The 22,766-nt window shown below is 44.3% G+C and overlaps 1 protein-coding gene across 5 annotated transcripts in view; it reads right to left on the bottom strand.

Annotated features, from left to right (window-relative positions):
* Positions 1 to 22,766, bottom strand: part of LOC143983122 (uncharacterized) — a 79,040-nt gene that overhangs the window by 16,689 nt on the left and 39,585 nt on the right. For 4 of the 5 annotated variants that reach the window (XM_077482437.1, XM_077482438.1, XM_077482433.1 and 1 more), the window contains 2 exons: positions 7,770 to 7,822; positions 7,050 to 7,125 (listed from right to left, as the gene is read on the bottom strand). The exons of the other annotated variant lie outside the window; for it this stretch is intronic. In XM_077482437.1, coding sequence (XP_077338563.1) covers positions 7,050 to 7,125; positions 7,770 to 7,822 — 129 coding nt within the window. The remainder of the gene's footprint in view (positions 1 to 7,049; positions 7,126 to 7,769; positions 7,823 to 22,766) is intronic. 5 annotated transcript variants of the gene reach the window in all.

Genomic DNA, 22,766 nt, shown 5'->3' with positions numbered 1-22,766 from the left:
CAGTGTTCCACCTATCACGGACATCCGCTCATTCTCATACTACGGACGAGTATGAGAGGATGTCCGTGATAGGCGGAACACAGGCTGCTGGGAAATTGAGTGTTCCGCCTATCACAGGCGGAGGCGGAATTTTGAATTGTAGAATGGCCGCCGAGAAGAGCGGCGATCCATCGGCACGGCACGGGACGGAGGAGGCACGGGACGGAGGAGGCACGGCACGGGACGGAGGAGGCACGGGAAGGAGGAGGCACGGCACGGGACGGGTCGGAGGAGGCTCGGGACGACGGCGGCTCGGGACGGAGGCTTGGGACACAGGTAGGCTGGACACACACACAAGGCTGCACGGACACACACACACACACACACACACACACACAAGGCTGCACGGACACACACACACACACACAAGGCTGCACGGACACACACACACACACACACAGGGATGGATGGATGGATGGATACACACACACACACACACAGGGATGGATGGATGGATGGATACACACACACACACACACACACACACACACAGGGATGGATGGATGGATGAATACACACACACACACACAGGGATGGATGGATGGATGGATGGATACACACACAGGGATGGATGGACACACAGGGATGGACGGACACACACACAGGGATGGACAGCCATGTCTCACCCTTGGCTTATACACGAGTCAATAAGTTTTCCAGTTTTTTGGGGGTAAATTGGGGGCCTCGGCTTATATTCGGGTCGGCCTATACTCGAGTATATACGGTATATATATATATATATATATATATATATATATATATATATATATATATACACACATCTTGTTATTTTGACAATGGACTAGATATTTTGTTCCCTGACCATATAACTGGTTATTTATATTTACCACTGCATAAAAGATAATCAAGAATGATTTTTTATCTGGAAAGTATTCACAGCGCTTCACTTTTTCCACATTTTGTTATGTTACAGCCTTATTCCAAAATGGATTAAATTCATTACTTTCCTCAAAATTCAACAAACAATACCCCATAATGGCAATGTGAAAGAAGTTGTTTGAAATCTTTGCAAATTTATTAAAAATGAAAAAACTAAACAAAAATCACATGTAAGCAAGTTTTCACAGCCTTTGTCATGGCACTCAAAATTGATCTCAGGTGCATCCCGTTTGTACTGTTCCTCCTTGAGAGGTTTATACAACTTGATTGGAGTTCATCTGTGGTACATTCAGTTGACTGGACATGATTTGGAAAGGCACACATCTGTCAATATAACTGCATGTCAGAGCACAAACCAAGCCATGAAGTTCAAGAAATTGTCTGTAGACCTCCAAAACAGGATTGTATCAAGGCACAGAACTGGGGGAAAGGGTACAGAAAAATGTCTGCGGCATTGAAGTTCCCAATGAGCACAGTGGCCTTCATCATCCCGAAGTTTGGAACCACCAGGACACTTCATACAGCGGGCCACCTGGCAAAACTGAGCGATCAGGGGAGGAAGGTCTTAGGGAGGTGACCAAGAACCTGAAGGTCACTCAGAGAGCTGCAGCATTTCTCTGTGGACAGAGGAGAATCTTCCAGAAGAACAACCATCTCTGCAGCACTTCACCAATCAGGCTGTATGGTAGAATGGACACGCGGAAGCCATTCCTCAGTAAAAAGGCACATGACAGCCCACCTGGAGTTTGTCAAAAGGCACCTGAAGGACTCGGACTATGAGAAACAAAATTCTCCATGGTAGACTTGTCCGAAAGTCAAGTGGTTCTAGATCCACACATGTAATTTATTTCCTTACCCAGGTGAATCTAATTAAAGCTCCTACTGGGAAGGCTGGTGTAGGGGAAACGTGAGGGGGTTAATTTAGTTTATTTTCACAGCAGCCAGAATCTCAGTTGTGAGATACTGGAAATCTTGCACAATCCAGTTTGATCTTTTGAAGGCCAAGCTGACACGGATCATGATAAATGAACGTTTGTCTGCGATTCTACATGAAAGACTGGCAGTCTTCGAAAAAATCTGGTATCCCTGGATAAAATATTCTTTCAGACTCCTGTTGAGAGGGGTCAAAACAGTAGAGGGTGCACTTCTGTTTACTTTTTCTCTGCCTTGTTTTTCCACTTCTTTTTCTCTCTGTATGCTTATCTTTTGTCGTTTTTCTCCATCAAATGCACTACCTTGTACATAAGCTGACCAGTGTAGATATCCTCCATTTTGTTGATCTCTTTCACTTTATGTAGCCAACATCCAACAGTGGGGGGGGGTGCGTTTTTTCCACTTAAGAGGCATACATATTGTAGCAGCATTTACTAAGTGTCGTAAGATGGATTTCTTGTATTTTTTAGCTGCGATAGTTGCAACGTGGCGTAAGAAAAAGGATGGATCTTCGGGTATCTTATGGTCAGTGAATTTTTGGATAATGTTTCGTACTTCCCTCCAGTATGGTGTTATCCTTGGACAAGACCAAAGAATGCACAGCATTGTTTCTCGTTATCCGACTATTTTAACCACGCTTAATGGCAAGCTTCATGTCTGGAGGAAACTGGACACTGCTCATCACCTGGCCAATAACATCCCTACAGTGAAGCATGGTGGTGGCAGCATCATGCCAGGGTCGAGGGAAAGATGAATGCAGCAAGAGCGCTCTGGGTCTCAGAATAGTACATATGGTAGGCCTGAAGGAGGAGCACATGCTCTGTAAACGCGCTAGCTATTAGTCCACCATCCCAACCGGACGTGACGTCATCCCCCAGGTTCCTGTGTGAACGAGGTCGAGGAAACACCAGCAACCACTGCCGCAACCCGATCCACCAAACCAGTACACAGCTACGGATGGGCTCCCTCCTGGACGTTTATTTACCTACTCCTGACATGCTCTTATCAATCCTACCTTTGTGAGTATGTATGCATGCATGCATGCATGCATATATATATATATATATATATATATATATATATATATATATATATATATATATATATATATATATATATATATATATATATATATATATATATATATATATATATTCAATTTGCTCATTAAAAATTCCAGGTTTACTGCACTTTGAGTGGTGCCCCTGGATCTCAGACTGGGGAAAAAGTTCATCTTCAAACAGGACAACAATCCTAATCACACAACCAAGATAACAAAGGAGTGGCTACGGGACAACTCTGTAAAATGTCTGAGTGGCAAAGCCAGAGCCCAGACCTGAACCCGATTTAACATCATTGGAGAGATCTGAAAATGGCTGTGCACCGACGCTCCCCATCCAACCTGATGGAGCTTGAGAGGTCCTGCAAAGAATGGGAGAAACTGCCCAAAAATAGGCGTGTCATGCTTGTGGCATCATACTCAAAATACCTGAGGCTGTAATTGGTGCCAAAGTTGCTTCAACAAAGTATTGAGCAAAGGCTGTGAATACTCATGTATGTGTCATTTATTATTTTTAATACATTTGCAAAGATTTCAAACAAACTTATTTCACATTGTCCTTATGGAGTATTGTTTTCAGAATTTTGAGGAAAAAAATGAATTTAATCCATTTTGGAATAAGGCAGTAACATAACAAAATGTGGAAAAAGTGAAGTGATGTGAATACTTTCCTGATGCACTGTATTAACCCCCCCTAGCGGTAATCCCGAGTCTGGCTTGGGTTAGAAATTTACTGATAGGAGTGGTAACCTCGAGCCAGACTCGAGATCGCTTCGCTGGATGCAGGGGAGGACACAGTGAGACTTACTTACCTTGTCCCCTGGATCCAGCGATGTCCTCCGCTCGATTCACAGTGCCGAATGCCGCCGAGCTCCGTTCCCTGCGGCGTTACGGCGCGCGGGAGCGGAGAAGGGCAGCAAATTCAAAAAAGTAAAAGTACACAAAACACACAGAGCACTGTAATCTTACAGATTACAGTGCTGTATTACAAAATTACACACCCCCTTTGTCCCTAGTGGTCTGTGCAATGCCCTGCATGTACTTTTATATTATAAATACTGTTTTTTTCTGCCTGGAATTTGGAGATTGTCCATAGCAACCAAAAACTGTCTCTTTTTCAGTGTTTTAGGATTTGATTACATTATTGAATATTTTTTATTCTTCTTTATTATATTATAAACTTTATCATACCCGGGATGTCTGCTAGACTCTGGTTTGAAAATATTTAACAGAGTTATTCCTAAGAATTACAGGACTACAATATAAGACGCCGAATTTCCATGCAAAATAATTGTACCGCTTTCAGCACCTAAATCCAGACTGAATCATACCGCCAGGGAGGTTAACTAAATTGCACACCACACTTTTTTGGGGGGTTTACCTTATTAAATTGGAACTATAATCGGCCAACTTATTGATTATGAACCATTAGCTGCAGCCCTAAAGATTAAAACTGAAAACCTGCAGTTTGCAAGTGCAGTCAGTCAGGTGCATAAACCTACACGCTTGGCTCAAACATTCATACCAATGCTGGCAAGTGTGTTGATACAAGTGTAGGTGACAAGTTCAAATGCTGGCTTATTTTAGCAGAAAAAAAAAAAAAAAAAAAAGAGAAATTATCCTTTATGAAGACTTTTTCTACAACTGTATGCAAAAAGTAAAAAAACAAAAAACAAAAACCTGAATACCAGGATATTCGTACAGTCTACTAAATAACTCTGGAAGAATACACACCGCACCTCACCCTCTACCTAGAATAGATGTGAACTGTTATAATTAACTTTACATAGGCTTTTAACAGTCTGTAGGCAATGTTGTGTCTTAGTGGATGTTCCATGCAACACATAGTTGTAAAATGAAGATAATAATTTACAGATGTAAAAAAAAAAAAAAAAAACACAAATGTAAAGATTACAAAACTAAAATTTCAATAAAAACATTCTTGTTATATTTAGGGCTGAAACAACTAATCGATTATGAAATTAATCTATTAATCGGCCAGTAACATAATGGGGTTAAAAAAAAAGTCCAAAAAAAAAAAACTAAAATTAGCAAATCTCTACTGTAAATATTACTTTCACAATTCTACAGTAAAAAAAATTAATCCTTACAGTAGTGATTGTCTGCTTTTTTTTTTGTACTATAAAAAAGGGCTAGTTTTAGTTTTTTAGCCCCATTATGTTACTAAACGTCTCAGACCTGGTTCACATCTATGTGTTCTTTGCAGAAACACACTACAGTTCATTGACATGATTTCCTATGGGACACTTACATATCTATGCTTTTTTCAGCTGGTGTATATTTTTTTAAGGCAAAATGGTGTTTTTTTGGCTCAATATACTTCAATGGAGAAGTTGCAGAAAAGCACGTAATGAGCTTTTGCAGCAATTTTTTTTTTTGGGCAGATTAAAAAAACCACAAAGAAAAAAAAAAAGCAAATCGCAGCAAAATCACATCTGCAAAAATCACGTCCGCAAAATTCACAACCCACAGCAAAAAGCACTGCAGAAACAGATCAAAAGCAAACTGCATGGGTGTGTACCGAGTCTTATGCTGGCCACATGGATCAATTTCAGACGAGAATATTCAGACGAAAAATCTTTGTACATTCGCTGAATGAAAGAATGTTGTTTGAAATTTTCACTTGTTTTTAACATCCTGTTTTTAAAATGAAAAAAAAAAAAAAAAACACACCATTCACTGTCTGAAAATTCCTTTGACCAAGAAGTTTTCTATTATGATTTCCAAATTTTCCCATCACTGTGGTTGAAAATGAGTGTCGATTTGACCACACTAATGATTATAAAAATAAAGAAAAACCTTCTTAAAATGGCTTTTTTTTTTTGAAGGAAGACATTGTTTTTAATACAAAAATTTGATCTCTGAGTCTGATGATATTTACCAGATTCATTCTTTAATAGTATATACAGTAGATCTCTCCTCTAATAGTATATACAGTATATCTCCTCTAACAGTATATCTCTTCTGTCTGTTATTCTCAGAGTGGATTCGATATTTTGCTCCCTAACCATATAGTTGGTTTTTTTATATTTACCACTGCATAGAGCTATTTAAGAATACATTTTTTTTTTTTAAACTTTACATATTAACTAAATTGTACACCACCTTTTTTATTAAAGGTTATTAACCGATTAATTGAAACAATAAATTGGCCAACTAATCGATTATGAAAATAATCGTTAGTTGCAGCCCTAGTTAGGTTACAGTGCATAAAATGGTACACACATTTTAAGCCCATTAATTAGAAATAATTTAATGGAATGGACTTCAGTGCTAAAAGAGCAGACATAACATTTATAAATATGACCTATCAAATAGAAAGCATGGAAACCACACTACCAAATTGTTAATTATTGCCTATTTCCTATAAATGTCTTACACACACATACTGATGTTGTGTAGAGCACTACTAAAACAACTAAAAAACTTGTAGAAAAGCTAAACAAATAAACTTAAGCTGTATCAGAGGGAACATTTCGTTTCTTGTGGCTTGCCAGCCTCCCTAAAGTAGTTTCACAAAAACAGACAGACATTCTTAAAGTTAGCATCTGCACAGGCACGCCAACCTCCTCCTCCTCAGACCAAGATCAAGTACGCAACACTGACAGACCAATGCAGGTGTGTGGTGTAACTATTCTTATTTTGAGAATACAAATTTCAAAGGTCTCCAGATAGCACTACAGGGGTACATTAGGAAAAAAAAAAAAACACACACAACTGCTGACAGCAAATTAAGTTAGCTACCAGCAAAAAATCTCAGCCACCAGATGGGCCCTTTCACACTTGCCCTTTCACGCTGTGCGACCTCAAGTCGCCTCAAAGTCAGACAAAAGTAGTGAAGGGACTACTTTGAAGTCGCATAGATAAGAATGGTAATCATTGAAAATCATGGAGTATGACTTGTCATGCGACTTTGCAGTCCCAATTCGAAGGCCAAGTCACACCAGTGTGAAAGGGTCCTTAGCCTAATAAATCTAATAACTGAATGTACAAACAATTGTGTGTGCGTATATACTTTACATTACAGATAACACAATTGATTTTTGTTGATGAACATCCAAAAACACAAAACAGAAAAGACAAAGTATTTTTATACCATCTGGTAAGCACGTTTCTTTGTTCCCTGCAGAAAGTTTGATGGATGAGGATAGATTTCCAGTTGCATAGCTAGGCTAAAAAATAAAAATAAAAACAGAAAAAAAAATATATATATATTGCAATAGAAACAAAAAGTTTACATAGAAATCCAGACAGAAAAAAAATGCCTGATTTTTTTTAAGGCCTTTTTTAAAATAATTTCAGTGCAGTAAAATGTGATGTAAAATAATCATGAAGGAAAAAAGGTAGCACAGAAGCTTTAAATGTGTTCTCATCCTAAAACAAATCAATATTGCCTGTTTCATAAAGTTCTCTGGCTTACTGTGCTGTAAACAGGACCAGCTTTGAGTGCTCCGGTCTCCACAAAAAAAACATAAACTGCACTCCATTGACTGTTCTACCTCATAAGACTTTATTATCCATAAACAACCCAATAATGTACTTACACAGTCTTAGTAAATCCCCCCAGTGTGGTTATGGTGATAATTTCCTGTTGCCAGTAGTAATCTATCAACATACATTACCACAGTCCAGGATTTTAAAATGAAGGATGTCTCAACAAAACTACTGTCAAGTATAAAGTACAGGCACGCCTGCAAAAGCATCCAAGTCCATGCTGTTGAAGTGCCATTGTAACAGATGTAAGGCAAATAGGGAAATAGAAGGAATAGCAGGCCAGGCAAATGGAGCAACTAGAATACAAAACAATTATATTCACCTTGCAATGTTCAATCCAAGTCAGATCAGAGTCTTTATTTTCAGATACCTCTTCTGAGAATAAAAGAAAATATTTTTTTCTAAATAAACAGGTTCCATTTCTTACATTGTGCATTAAAAAGGTCTTGACAGCAGCGTAAACATTTTGTATTTTTTGCATCATGGAACATGTCCAACACTGATGACAGTGTGATTTTTTTTTTTTATCTGCAGTGCAATTGCTTTGACAGGTAAAGTCTTTCATGCTGTGTATGTTTGCACATTATAGGTAAACCCATGATCACTGGCAGCAGGGTGCTTTAACACTTAAAGATTAATTCCAGGCATGGTCAATTTTTGCATAGTTACAGTGGGGCAGCTTGGACCAAGTAACTATGTAAATGACATACCTGGCCGATTCTCCTGGAAACTATTGTAGTAGACACCGCTAATCCAGTGATCTCCACTTGCTTCCAGATCCAGTGCTGAACGGGTGGTCTGATGCATTGTGAACACAGGAGGTGCTCAGCACAGGCACCATTCATAGAATACATTATATTTTTTGAATGAAAGCAATGCCTTCTCCGATTGGATAAGGTGGAGAGTGTGATCTCACTCTCCCGCCTCTTCCCCTTGTCCAATCAGAAAACACTTTCCACATAGTTTTTCATTGGCAGAGTATGGTATATACATAGTTACATTGGTCCAATTTGGACTATGTAAAAATACACCATGCCTGGAAATCTTTGGACTCCTCCTAACAAAATAAATAAATAAATAAATATGACTACTGAATCCCATATTCATTAGGGCTCATGCACACAGAACGTTTTAAAAATGCCAGCACTACAGCAGTGCTAGAAATGCCAGTTTTTTCATGTTTAGCCACATTTTTACATTAGCGTTATTGCATGTTTTTTCGGTAAAAACACTCCCTATAATGTAAAAATGCTTTAAAAAGGTCAAGCGCGGCTTGACGCATTTAGCCGCGGTTTTTGTTTTTACTGCTCCTGTAAGCACAGGCTGACGTATTTTTCTACTGCCCCTAAACACTTATGCCTCCAAAAGGATTCTGACAGTTTGTGTGTGAACGGACACATAGGCCAACACGGGAGGGGCTTTTAGAGGCAGTTAAAAAAAAAAAAAAAAGTCAAATGCCCCTAACAGCAGCTGTAAAAACGTGTTTTGTGGAGGAATCCTTAAAGTGTCACTTTTTTTTTGTTTTGTTTTGGATAGAGTGGAGAGGAATTAGCACTCTTGCTTCTTCTTGCTCTCTGTGCTTGTGTTAGGTGGATACATCCTATTTGTCCCGTTTACCATTATCCCAAATTTTGGGTTGACATCAGTACAGGAATAGAGAGGAAATCTTCCAATGGGGACATTAGTTCCGGTGATACCTTCGGATTCCTGTTTTGGCTATAGGACAGGAAGTGATGGGAAATCACCACAGTGGCCAAAAGAAAAAAAAACTGACAGGGGTTATAATCATCCTATACTTTATCCAAAATGTATCCTAACTGTAAAATCCTTTTCTTGAAGTATATCACAGGACACAGAACAACCATAATAATGGACTATATGGGTTATATGGCATACACTGGTGGATGGACACTGGCAGATAGTCAAAACAGGAAGTCCAACCCTATAAAAACCCCTCCTACACTGGAAGGACCTCAGTTTTGTAGCAAAGCAATGTATATCCCAAAAAAGATGGGAGGGACCTCTGTGTCCCGTGATGAACTCCAAGAAAAGGATTATACAGGTACGTATGATGGAAATATCCTATTTTCTTTATCGTAAATCACTGGACATAGAGCAACCATAATAATGACTATATGGAATGTCCTAAAGCAATGCATTTGAAGAGAGAGAAACACAATCACAGAAACAGCCACCTGAGAAGGACTCCTTCTGCTGGCCAAAAACATACTGTGGCCAAAGCCGTATCCTCCGTGGCTTTGATATCTATCTGGTAAAATTCTGTGAATGGGCAAATCTCCTGAGCCACTGACACCTGATGGTGGATGGCCCGAGCCAGTAGCAAGCGCTTTTATCAAAAAAAGGGATGGGAGACCTTACCCTTTCAAGACAGGCTCAAATAATTAACTAGCAAATTCAAGGAAAAAAGATAACTTGAATGCCTCCTGCCCATTCTGGGCACTACTAGCAGCACAAACCAGAATTCCTGACCTGTACTGACAAATCAAGTAATTCTGACAACTCCTGAGTATGCAGTGATCTAACTCCTGCCAACTGAGGATCAGAAAAGTAGGCAAGACATTGTCTTGATTCAAGTGAAAACTAGACACCATTCTAGGCAAAAAAATGGATGAGGACACATCATCACCTTATCATGATGTGAGACCAAGAAAGGCTCCTTGCATGAAAGCCACCAACTTTGACACTCCACTTTGTGAAGTGATAGCCATCAAAGAAGACACTTTCCGAGATAAAGGCCCAACCGAATCCCCCGATTGGTTCAAAAAGTGGCTTCTGCAAGGACAGTCAAGATCAAATTCAAGTCCCAAGGACACAACAATGGCCTGACAAGTGGGACGGTCTACGTTACATGCTGTATGAAGTATGAATCAAGGAGTAGGAGTAGAAAACAATGGCCTCTGGGGGGGAAAAAAAATGTATAGGGATGAACTCTGACCCTTAATGGAACTTAAGGCCAATCTCCTTTCCCCTACCGATTGGAGAAAGAAAAAATAGGATTTTTTGTACTGTACCGTAAAATCCCTTTTCATTGACGGACACAGCTCCAGTAATCCTGACCGTAGGGTTATTACGCCACCTTCGGGAGAGGACTAGGTAGAACCCCCATGGGGCGGTCCCTCTGGTAATAACCCCTCAGCCTGCTTCCTGCAGCTCAGTACGTAAACAAGCAATATAACGTAAACCAAAAGGAGGGGAGGGTGCTGTGTCCATCAATGAACTTCAGAGAAAAAGATTTTACCGTGAGTACAAAAATCCTATTTTCTCTTTCGTTCATTGACAGACACAGCTCCAGTAATCTTGACCGTAGGGACGTCCCCAAGCAGTGTCATAACAAGGGGTGGGAACAGCAACATAACTTACCCACAACCAGAGATGCTCCCCAACAGGGGAGTCACCATCTGAAACAACCGCATCAGAACTTGCGGTCAAAATATGCATTAGCGTTCAAAAAGGTAACTTTTAACAGAAGAAAGTGAAAAATTGCAACATTACACGGCCGCCTGCAAAACTTTGCAGCAAAAGCAGGCATCAGAAGATGCGCTTACATCAACTTTGTAGAACTTTGTAAAAGTGTGAACGGATGACAAAGTCTCTGCCTTACACACTTGAGCGACTGATGCTTGATGCCGGAAAGCCAAAGAGGTCCCAATTTCCCTGGTGGAATGGGCCATGGCAACAAAGGGGGGCACCTGTCCCTTCAAGGCATAAGCCTGGACTATGATCTGTCTGATCCACCATGAAATGGTGGACAACGATTCCGCCAATCCTTTTTTCGGACCAGCTACCGAAACTAACAGAAAGTCTGACTTCCGGAAGGGAGCCATGGCAGACAGATATACCCTTAGAGCCGGGACCACGTCCAGGGAATGGAGGGCCACCTCTTTAGGATGTGTCGGTTTAGGACACAGAGATGGTAACACAAGGTCTTCATTGAGGTGAAAAGCTGAAACCACCTTCTAGGAGAAAAGAAGGTTGAGGACGCCTCCTTATCCTTGTGGATAACAAGATAGGGTGACTTGCAAGACAAGGCCGCCAGTTCCAAAACCCTCCTGGCCAATGTAATGGCCACTAGGAAGGCCACTTTGAGAACGAGTCAACAAGGGAATTTCCTTAATATTCTCAAATGACGTGCCAATAGCACCAGGTTCAGAGCCCACGGAGGCAACGGTGGACCCACCGGAGGGACTACAAGCCGGACCCCTTGTACAAAAGTGCTCACTAGAGAGAGACGCCAGGGGTCGTTGGAAAAAGACAGCCAGGGCTGATATCTGTCCCTTGATGGTGCTTAAAGCCAGTTTCTGGTCTACTCCTCTCTGTAGGAACAGCAGGATCCTGGAAACGGAATAAGTGCGTGGACGCCACCCCATCTCCTCACACATGGAGATAGAAGCCTTCCATGTACAATGGTATATCGTCCGAGAAGAATATTTTCGTGCCCTCAACATAGTTGAAATCACAGAGTCAGACAGGACTCGATTCCTTAGCATCTGGCTTTCAACAGCTAAGCCGTTAAAACCAGCGACGGTAAAGCAGGATGGAGAATCGGACCTTGTGACAGAAGGTCTTCTCGCATCAGTAACCGCCAGGGAGCGTCCGTCACCAGGCGTACTAGGTCGGCGTACCAAGGACGCCGAGGCCAATCTGGGGCAATCAGTATCACTGGAATCCCCTCAGCCTCCACTCTGCGGAACACAAGTGCTAACAGTTTTAGCGGAGGAAACGCGTAAATCAGTCAGTACTGTTCCCAAGGAGCCACCAACGCGGCTGACGCACCCGCCCAAGGATATTTTGTCCTGGATACGAACCTCTGCACCCTTTGATTGAACCGAGAGGCCAGGAGATCCACATCTGGTGTGCCCCACCACAAGCAAAGAAGCCTGAACACCTCCGGATGCAACGACCACTCTCCTGAGTCCAGCATCTGGCGACTTAGATAGTCCGCCTGCCAGTTTTCTACTCCCGGGATGTATATGGCCGACAGGGCCGGTACATGCCACTCTGCCCACCGAAGGATGTTAGCGACCTCCCGTGCGTCAGTCGAGCTTCTTGTTCCTCCTTGATGCTTGACATATGCCACCGCCGTGGCGTTTTCTGATTGGATCCTGATCGGACGCCCTCGAAGTCTCATTGACAATGTGGAGAGGCATAGCCTGATCACTCGAAGTTCGAGCACATTGATCAGCAACATGGATTCCTCCCTCGACCAGAGGCTCTGGGTCGACTGTACTCCCAGTACTCCACCCCAGCCGGTCAGGCTGGCGTTCGTTGTGATCACTGTCCAATGCAGAGGTAGGAACGACAAAGGGCCGGAGATCTCAGCCACCAGAGAAGGGAATCCCTGCCTGACTCACCTGAATCTATCGATCCAGGGATAACGGAGATTTGTCACATTTTGTCATTATCTCCTTCTGAAAGACTCTGGTGTGAAATTGGGTGTACGGTACCGCCTCGAAGGAGGCCACCATGAGGCCCAGGACTCGCATTCAGAAGTGCAGCGACGACCACCTGCGGTTCATCAATAGCTTCACCGTGGCTCTGAGAGTCTGCAGTTTGTCTGAAGGGAGAAACACTCTCGCTTCCACGCTTACTGCCCCAAACAGGGTCTCCCGGCGATCCAGAAGTAAGGGTGTGCTGGAGGGGAAGAATCTGGTGGCCAAGAGAGGAACTCTTATCTTGTAGCCCGATGAAATCAGTTCACAGACCCATTGGTTGGACAGCCGAGAGGCCCACTGGGCTGCAAACTCCCGAAGGCGACATCCCACCCGAGTGATGGGCGGGGGCAAACCTTCATGAAGTAGCGCTCTTGTTCGCAGGCTTGAGAGTCCAGGGAAGCTTCTGTCCCTCGGTAGTCACCCTGTTGGACTGGGAGCGTTTTGCTGAAGTCCCGGGCGGAGGAAAAAGCCTGCAGCATGGCTCTTTACTCTTCCAGGACTATGGGAGCAAGGTGCTCATTCCACCTGTGAGATTCTTAATAATGTCATCCAACGAGGCTCCAAATAGTCGCTCACCAAGGAAGGGTAAATCCGTCAAGGCTTTTTTTTAGATGCCTGGTCTGCAGACCAGCATTTCAGCCAAATCAGGCTCCGCAGCACCACTGCTGACATGGACACTCTGGAGAGCAAGGGAAGCGTATCCAGGGCCGCGTCACAGATGCACTTAAGGCCATGCACTAACTGGTCTGCCAGTTCCACGCAGACAGGAGAGGCCTACTGCTTCTCCAATTCATGGTGCAATAGTTTTGCCCACTCAGTAAGTCTCTGCAACACTAATGCTGTGGCCAGTATTGGTCGTATCGCTGACCCCACCACCGTAAACAGGAAGCAAGCCACTGCCTCGGCCTTCCTGTTGGTAGGGTCCTTAAATGCAGGAGTCCCTTCTACAGGGATCGTGGTTACTTTGCTTAACCTGGATACTGGGGGGTCCACGACCGGGGGAGCCCACCATTTCTTAAGAAGGCTCTCCTCAAAAGGGTAATGCACCACCATTCTTTTTGGGACCGAAAAGGTCAGTTGTGGGCTTCCCCATTCCCTGTATATAAACTTATTGAAATAAGTCAGTTACGGAAACACCTTAGGGGTACGGGCTGGCTTACGTGACCCAAAAGGGGCCGCTACTTCAGCAGAGGATCCTGCTGTATCCTGAATTTTCAGGGTATCACGCACCGATGTGATAAGTGCTCGAACTAGCATTTTGTCTTGCGCAGACCCGGATGGGGAATCATCCTCACTGTCCAATCGGTCCTGGTCAGCGTGCTCCGACACATCAGAGCAGAGGCTGCCAGTCATTGCGGGGCCCGAGTCTGAGTCAGAACTCTCCCCGGAGGATGGGGGCAGGGGCCTTTTTTACCACCTTTGCGCCCGCACACCGCCTCCACCCTGGCAATGAACGTTTCAAGTACCGCCGACAAAGCATCCAAAGGTACTGCACAGACGAGCCGGTTGCAATTGCAGGGAGATCTGGAGAAGAAACACCAGTTTCTGATGCCATGCTGACTCACCCTGTCTGCCACCCTTGGGGACTTAGGACAAGGTGCTCAATCCCACCCTCCTAGCTGCTGTAGACTGAGGGGCCCCGACCGCAGGACTCACCACCCCGACCGAATGCTGCGCCGTGCTGTTACAGCACTGTGTCCAGTGTCAGCTCCCATGTGTCCAGAGCAAAAAAAAATAAAAAATTGTGGTTCTGAGGTACAGGAACCAGCACTGAGGAGAAAAACCACGCTGAGTCTAAAAAAAAAAAAAAATAAAAAAAAAAAAATGGCCACCGGGCACCCTGTATAAGGGACAATCACAGTGAAAATGGCTGCCGACCAGGTTTTTCAACAGAGACTCATAGAAAATGGCTGAAAGGTAACTGTACACAGAGAATGAACAGAAATAATAGCAGCAGACAGCGCTATGGCGGCAGCCCATACTGAGCCCACAGACACCACTGGCTCAGGTACACACACCGCTCAGCAGCCCAGTCATGCAGCATCACCCACGGGGGGGGGGGGGGGAGGGGTTAAAATAGGGACAGGGAGAGAAGAGAGGGACCCCCTAATCGACCTCCCAGGGATAGCCCAGCTGCTCAATCCCACCGAGGCAGGAAGAGCTGTACTTACCATCCAGGTGAGCTGGGGATATCCCATCACATACCCACACCCGAGCAGTATGGGGTGGCTGCTGGCCACGCCACACTGCGACAAAGACATCTGTAGTCCGGTCATGTGCGTGCCCTGGAGCATTGCGCTCACCGGTTACCCTTGGAGCCTGAGGGGCATATTGTGGCTGACTCAGCGCCTAGCTAGGGTCTGCGCACGCTCGATGGCCAGGCTGGGGAGACTACAAGGATCTAGATTATCCAGCCTGTCACCCAGCCGGCTGTTGATAGCAGATCACAGGATCTTAAAATCTTGTGCAAAAGGTAAAAATGCAGAAAAAAATCCCAGGACCGAGGGCCCTGGCAGGCAGCCTAGGTCCTTCTTCACTAGGCAGAAAAAAAAACTGAGCTGCAGGAAGCAGGCTGAGGGGTTATTACCAGAGGGACAGCCCCCTGGGCGGAACTGTGAAGTTCTGTTGTTTTCACATGTATTACATGTTCTGCCTAGTCCTCTCCTGAAGGTGGCGTAATAACCCTACGGTCAAGATTACTGGAGCTGTGTCTGTCAATGAACGAAAGAGAAAGAAAATCTCCCACTCACATATTTCCGTGGGTGCCACTACCTGGCTTCACCCCAGGCAAAAAATATTTCCAAGTTCTGTAATTAAAGTTCCCTGAAGCTGGCTTCCAGGGGCTCAACAGTGCGGAGATACAGGACTCAAGACCCTTAGGTCCCGCTGGACTGGGAATGTCCAAGGAGCGACCCCCGCAAGACTCGCTATGTCAGTGTACCAAGCTGGGCTAATTCGGCTGACATTATTATCAGTGTTACCCCCTTCCAGACTCTTTGCAATAGATGGCAGAAGCCCGAAACAGAGCGAAAGCATCAAATAAGGGAGAACTGGTCCCTAAGGTGTTACCAGTACATCTACCCCTATTGGCAGTGGGACCCTCGTCCTGGACACAAACTGTCCCAACTTGTTGTAGAACTTGGAATCTAGTAGATTTACCTGCAGAGTTCCCCCTGCCACTATTCTATACCTGGAATATGAACAGACGATAGAGACCCAGACAGAATGTAGTTCACCTTCCTGTGCCGCATGACTCCTTGTGCCGACCTGGTGGTTGATATATATGCCTCTGCAGAGGCTTTTTCAGATAGAACCTACAACTGGTTTGTACCATAATCCAGAGCAAGGCGTACTGGCCAAAAGCGCCAAGATATTTATGGGCAGTATACCATCTTGGGGAGACCAAGTACACCAAACTGTAGCCACCCTCAAATGAAACCGAGAAACTAGCATCAGTGGTTATCTTCAAATACCTGAAAGGAAGAATTCAACCTTTCTAGATTCCGAACCATCAACCACCAATCTTTAGCTGTGCAACACTCAGAGAACAGAGCCCTTCGGCAATCCAATAACTGGGTCTTCAAGTTCCAGACAGAGAGAATGATCATTTACCAAGACCTGGAGTAGGACTTTACATAGGGAATGTGCTTCGACCTAGATACAGCTTCCTAATGCAAAATGTATTGGAGGAAAATCTGGACCAGCTGCTTCCTGAGCAAAGGTTATTGAGGTATACGGAGATTGACATCCCCTGCATCTTTAGCAAGTCCAGCACCAAAGCTAGGAGCTTTGTGAACCTCAGAAGCTGTGGCCAGCCCGAAGGATAGTCACAAAAAAAGAACACAGATGACTTTCCACTGCAATTACAGAAATCTTTGATGAGGCTGGAAGCAACCGGGCACCTGAAGCTGTGCGTTTCCCGACGATTATGGGCCCCACAAACTAATCTCTTGCATTGAGGTCATCACTGAAGTGACCGAACCTGTCTAAGCCCTTGTACACACGGTCCGACATGCCAACAACAAAATCCAGATTTTTTCCGAAACTGGTGTTGCATACACACGGTCGGACAAAGTTGTCAGAAAATCCGATCGTTCAGAACGTGATGACGTTCATTCGTTACGACGGGACTACGTTCAGGCTAGTAGCCAATAGCTTTGGTCTCGTAATTTGATCTGAGCATGCGTGTCTGATCGGAAATTCTCTACAAACGATCGGACAAAGTCCAATCGGATCATGTTGTCGGAAAATTTTATATCCAGCTCTCAAACTTTGTTGGTCGGATATTCTGATGGAAAAAGTCAGATGGAGCCCACACGCGGTTGGATTATCCGACAACACAGTCCGATCGGATATTTTCCGTTGGAATTTCCGACCGTGTGTACAAGGGCTTAAACAGAAGGATGAGATCTTAAGATAGACCTCATGTCCCTATTCAGTTTTGAAGCTGCTACAATCTAATTGTTTTACAATAATGAGCCCCTAACTTTTGCTCCAAGGCCCAACGCACGGCCAAGACTGACCCAACTAAGGAAGGAGCGAACCACCACAGAGACTGCTCTAAAATTTAATGGTGTGAGAAACTCTCAAACACAACCTCCTCAGAGGAGTCCCTCACTTAGGAGGGAAACCTGGGCAGTCACCCTTTCAAGTACTAACCAGGCTTGATCAGAGATCAGGCGCCACAGTGGCTCAGGTCACCCCAATACCACTGGTCCAACAGGAGATGTAAACTTTGCCAGACCACTGAATCTGAGGGCAGTGTACCTGCCTCACCCTCCCAAGTCATTTAGCTAGTCTAACAGATATATAATAAAGTGCCTGTATTAGACAAACTAATACGCAGTTCCACAAGGATGCAAACCTAGACAATGTTGGTCTACTACTATACAACCCCGTATATGTATGCAAGTATGCAGGTATACAAGTATTTTTACCATTCATGCATTTATGTATGCAGCTCAAGGCAATAAGCACATATGTATGTATCCCTAGACAAAACACACACACACACACACACACACACACACACACACTTATATGTATATAGTCATAGGTAAATAAGCACATATGTATATAGTCCCAGGCAAAAAAAAATTATATTTATGTAGTCCCAGGAAAAATAGCATTTTTTGTACTCACCATAAAATCATTTTCTCTGTAATTCACCGACTGACACAGCTCCTCTCTTAGCCATTGGATTGTTACGCCACCTTTAGAAGACTAGGCATAACATGTTATGAAAAACACAGAACTTTTAGTTCTGCCCAAGGGGCGGTCCCTTAGGTAACAATGCCCCAGCCTGCCATGTAGTCTTATTATGTCAACAAACAGTATAACGTAAAGAAAAATAGGAGGGGCGGGTGCTGTGTCAGTCGATGAATTACAGAGAAAAAGGACTTTACGGTGAGTACAAAAAATCCTATTTTCTCTTATATTCACCAACTGACACAGCTCCTCTCTTAGCCATTGGGACATCCCCAAGCAGTGCCAAAACGAGGGGTGGGAAAACAGCATAAAAACTTCATCCACCATGGCAAGTGGGAACTAGTATAAACTTTACCCACAAAAATGACAGTGTGTGGAAAAACCACCACAAACACAGGGTGACACAGTGTCAACAGAGACACTACCCTCAAACCGCACCAAAACTGCGGTAACAAATGCAACAGTGCATTAATGTAAAAGGTATTGCGTTTTTACCCCCCCCCCCCCCAAAAAAAAAAAAAAAACAGGAGAAAAGGAAAAATTGTATATTCAATTGCAAAGATACAGCCGCTTGCAAAACTTTGCGGCCAAAATAGGCATCAGCCGATGCATTGACATCTACCTTGTAGAGTTTTGTAAAGGTGTGAACAGACGACCAGGTTGCCGCTTTACACACTTGAGCGGACGGACGCTTGATGTCGGAAGGCCCAAGACATTCCGATTGCCCTTGTGGAGTGGGCCGTGACCGGAAAGGGGGGCACCTGCCCCTTCAAGGCTTAGGCCTGTACTACAATCTGTCTGATCCACCTGGAAATGGTGGCCGATGAGACCACCATGCCTTTCTTTGGACCAGCCACAGAAACAAAGAGTCTGACTTCCCGAAGGGAGCCGTGGCAGACAAATACACCCTCAGAACCCAAACCACGTCCAAGGAATGGAGGGCCACCTCCTGAGGATGTGTCGGCTTAGGACACAGAGATGGTAACACAAGGTCTTCATTGATGTGAAACGCCAAGACCACCTTCGGCAGAAAAGAAGGTTGCAGACGCAAAACCGCCTTATCCTTGTGGATAACCAGATAGGGCGACTTGCAAGACAAGGCCGCCAATTCCGAAACCCTCCTGGCCGATATAATGGCCACTAGAAAGACCACTTTCTGGGAAAGAGTCAACAGAGGAACCTCTCTGATATTTTCAAATGGCGGTTTTTGCAGCGCCGGTAACACCAGATTCAGATCCCACAGGGGTAACGGTGGCCGCACTGGAGGAACTACATGTCGGACCCCTTGGACAAAAGTGCTCACTAGAGAGTGAGACGCCAGTATTCCCTGATGAAGTCACGTGACTGTGACTAACAAGCGTCGGAAAGAGAGAGAGACACCGGAAGTGACGCTGGAGTGCACCGTTCGGTTTATGTGTATACTGCCGTTTATGAGTGCTCCTAAATGTGAGTACCCTGCTGCTAGTTTTTAATAAATTCAAATATATAAAACTACTACACTATGAAGTATCATTTCTATGCTCTATGAGGTACATCTGCCCTGAGATACCAGATTTGGGGACGCAAGGAGATACATATTACTATTGTGATAACGCTGTAACCTTACAGCTGTGAGGTAAGGGTACACCTATTCACTCACTGGACGGAGGGAAGAAAGGATCAACACACCTCTGTGTTTGCATGATTCATGAAGCACTATCACTTGATTTTGAAATATTGCTGAAGTTTGCACTGGCAGAATTTGCACATTCAGCTTTATGGACTGCTTTTTTGATCTATTTAACTATTTATAGCATTAGCACTTTATATAATTTATTAATTTGTTTGCTGTTTGCACAATAATATATATACTGTAGAGAGTATTAATCTATGTTCATTTGCTGCTATTTTTTTTTTGTGCTATTTTTTCTTTGTGTGGCTTTTCATTGGCACATCTTCACTTGGCACTTTTATGATATTAGCCAATTTTGCTTTCTTTGCGATTTTTACACATTTAAGGTTGTTGATACTTGGCACTTTTTGTATATGTATCAAGTTTTATTTTATAAGCATTTAGATTTAATCCAGCTTAGATTACTGTTACGAATAGTATTTTGATGTACACCATGCTCATTTTGGAGCATAAATGCTAGGTATAAGAGGTTACCATTGACACAACGCATATATAGTATATGTCCACTCTCACATCCTTGCCTCACTTTTCTTGTTTCCACTCTATTAAACCTTTATTTCCTTACATATTTCTCTCTACCACTTCTCTCTCGATCCTCTAATTCCCCTATATACTGCGCGGCACTACCATATATAGACGCCAGGGTTCGCTGAAAAAAAAGACAGCCAAAGCTGATATTTGTCCATTAATGGTGCTCAAAGCCAATTTCTGGTCTACTCCTTGCTGAAGAAACAGCAGGACCCTGGATATAGAAAAGGAGCGCGGATGCCATCCTTTCTCCTCACACATGGAGATGTAGGCCTTCCAGGTACGATGATATTTCTTCTGAGAAGATTATTTCCGTGCTCTCAACATAGTTGGGATCACAGAATCCAAAAGACCCTCAACACCTGGCTCTCAATAGCCATGCCGTTAAAACCAGCGATGGAGGATGGAGAATCAGACCTTGAGACAGAAGGTCTTCTTGTAAGGGCAGTCGCCAGGGGGCGTCTGGCACCAGGCGCACTAGATCTGCGTACCAGGGACGCTGGTGCCATTCAGAATTACTGGAATCCCCCTCTGCCTCCACTCTGTGGAACAGACGTGGTAACAGCTTCAGCGGAGGGAAGGCATAGATCAGCTGGTACTGATCCCACGGAGCCACCAGCGCGTCTGACACGTCTGCCCACAGATCTCTTGTCCTGGACACGAATCTTGGCACCTTCTGGTTGAGACGGGAGGCCAGAAGATCCACGTCTGGTGTGCCCCACCACAGGCACAGTAGCCTGAACACCTCCGGATGCAACGCCCATTCTCCTGGGTCCAGCATCTGGCGACTTAGAGAGTTCGCCTGCCAGTTCTCCACTCCCGGGATGTAAATGGCCGACAGGGCCGGTACATGTCGCTCTGCCCACCGAAGTATGTGAGTGACCTCCCGTGCGGCGGCCGAGCTTCTTGTTCCTCCTTGGCGATTGACATATGCCACAGCCGTGGCGTCGTCTGACTAGATCCTGATCGGATGCCCTCGTAGTCTTATCGATCATGTGGAGAGGCATAGCCTGATTGCTCTCAGTTCGAGCAGATTGATCGGCAACTTGGATTTCTCTGCTGACCAGAGGCCCTGGGTCGATTGAACTCCCATTACTCCACCGTAGCCTGACGGTTGTGATCACTGTCCATTTCAGAGGTAGGAACGACTTCCCGGACTGAAGTGTCGGGGATCTCAGCCACCAGATCAGGCTTTCTTGTGCATCATCTTTAGAAGAGGCTTCCACCTGGGATGACAGCCATGCAGACCAATTTGATGCAGCATATGGTCTAAGCACTGACAGGCTGACCCCCTCACCCCTTCAACCTTTGTAGCAATGCTGGCAGCACTCATACGTCTATTTCCCAAAGACAACCTCTAGATAGGACGCCAAGCATGTGCACACAACTTCTTTGGTTGGCCATGACGAGGCCTGTTCTGAGAGGAACCTGTCCTGTTAAACCACTGTATGGTCTTGGCCACCGCGCTGCAGCCCAGTTTCAGGGTCTTGGCAATCTTCTTATAGCCTAGGCCATCTTTATGTAGAGCAATAATTCTTTTTTTCATATCCTCAGAGTTCTTTGCCATACTGAACTTCCAGTGACCAGTAAGAGAATGAGAGCGCTAACACAAAATTTAACACACCTGAGACCTTGTAACACTAATGAGTCACATGACACCAGGGAGTTAAAATGGCTAATTGGGCCCAATTTGGACATTTTCACTTAGGGGTGTATTCACTTTTGTTGCCAGCGGCTTAGGCATTAATGGTGTGTTGAGTTATTTTGCAGGGACAGCAAACTTACACTGTTATACAAGCTGTACACTCACTACTTTACATTGTAGCAAAGTTTCATTTCTTCAGTGTTGTCACATGAAAAGATATAATTAAATATTTGCAAAAATATGAGGGTTGTATTGACTTTTGTGAGATACTGTACCTATGCAGTACAAATGAAAACATGGCAGCATGTATTTAACCAATAAGCATTTATGGAGGCATGCGCTTAGGCAAAGCACTAAAGCGTGTGCCCATGCAAACATGCAACTTGCGCAATACCTGCCCATGGAGATAGGCATTTCTAGAATAAGTAAGCATGCGTTTATGAAACGTGTTTATGCAACATATATTACGCAACACGCATCTATGCAAACATATGTCTATGCACCATGTGTTCATGGAAAGATGCATCCACACAAAAACATGTATATCTATGCAACATACATGCACACTTATACCCACGTCTATACAAACATATACTTATAAAACCTACGCCTACACAACATGCCTACGCAGCACGCGCCGTCGCAGCCAGCATTGGGAGGCTGCATGCTAGGCACCACCCGCTTGTTGGGCATGGGGGCCACAGGGCGGGGGCCCTCTGCAAACAGGTGCCTATAAAGGCCTGTGTTCTATGCAAGTAAGCAGGCATATATACTAAGCTGCACCTGCTCAACTGCAACCGGGCCCATATTAGT

The sequence above is a fragment of the Lithobates pipiens genome, unplaced genomic scaffold, assembly GCF_037356315.1.
Source record: "Lithobates pipiens isolate NorthernLeopardFrog02 unplaced genomic scaffold, aLitPip1_a1.2 Scaffold_16, whole genome shotgun sequence".
In the NCBI taxonomy this organism is placed as follows: Eukaryota; Metazoa; Chordata; class Amphibia; order Anura; family Ranidae; genus Lithobates; species Lithobates pipiens.
The sequence above is the reverse complement of the archived record's forward strand: the minus strand, read 5'-3'. Positions and strand labels throughout refer to the sequence as shown.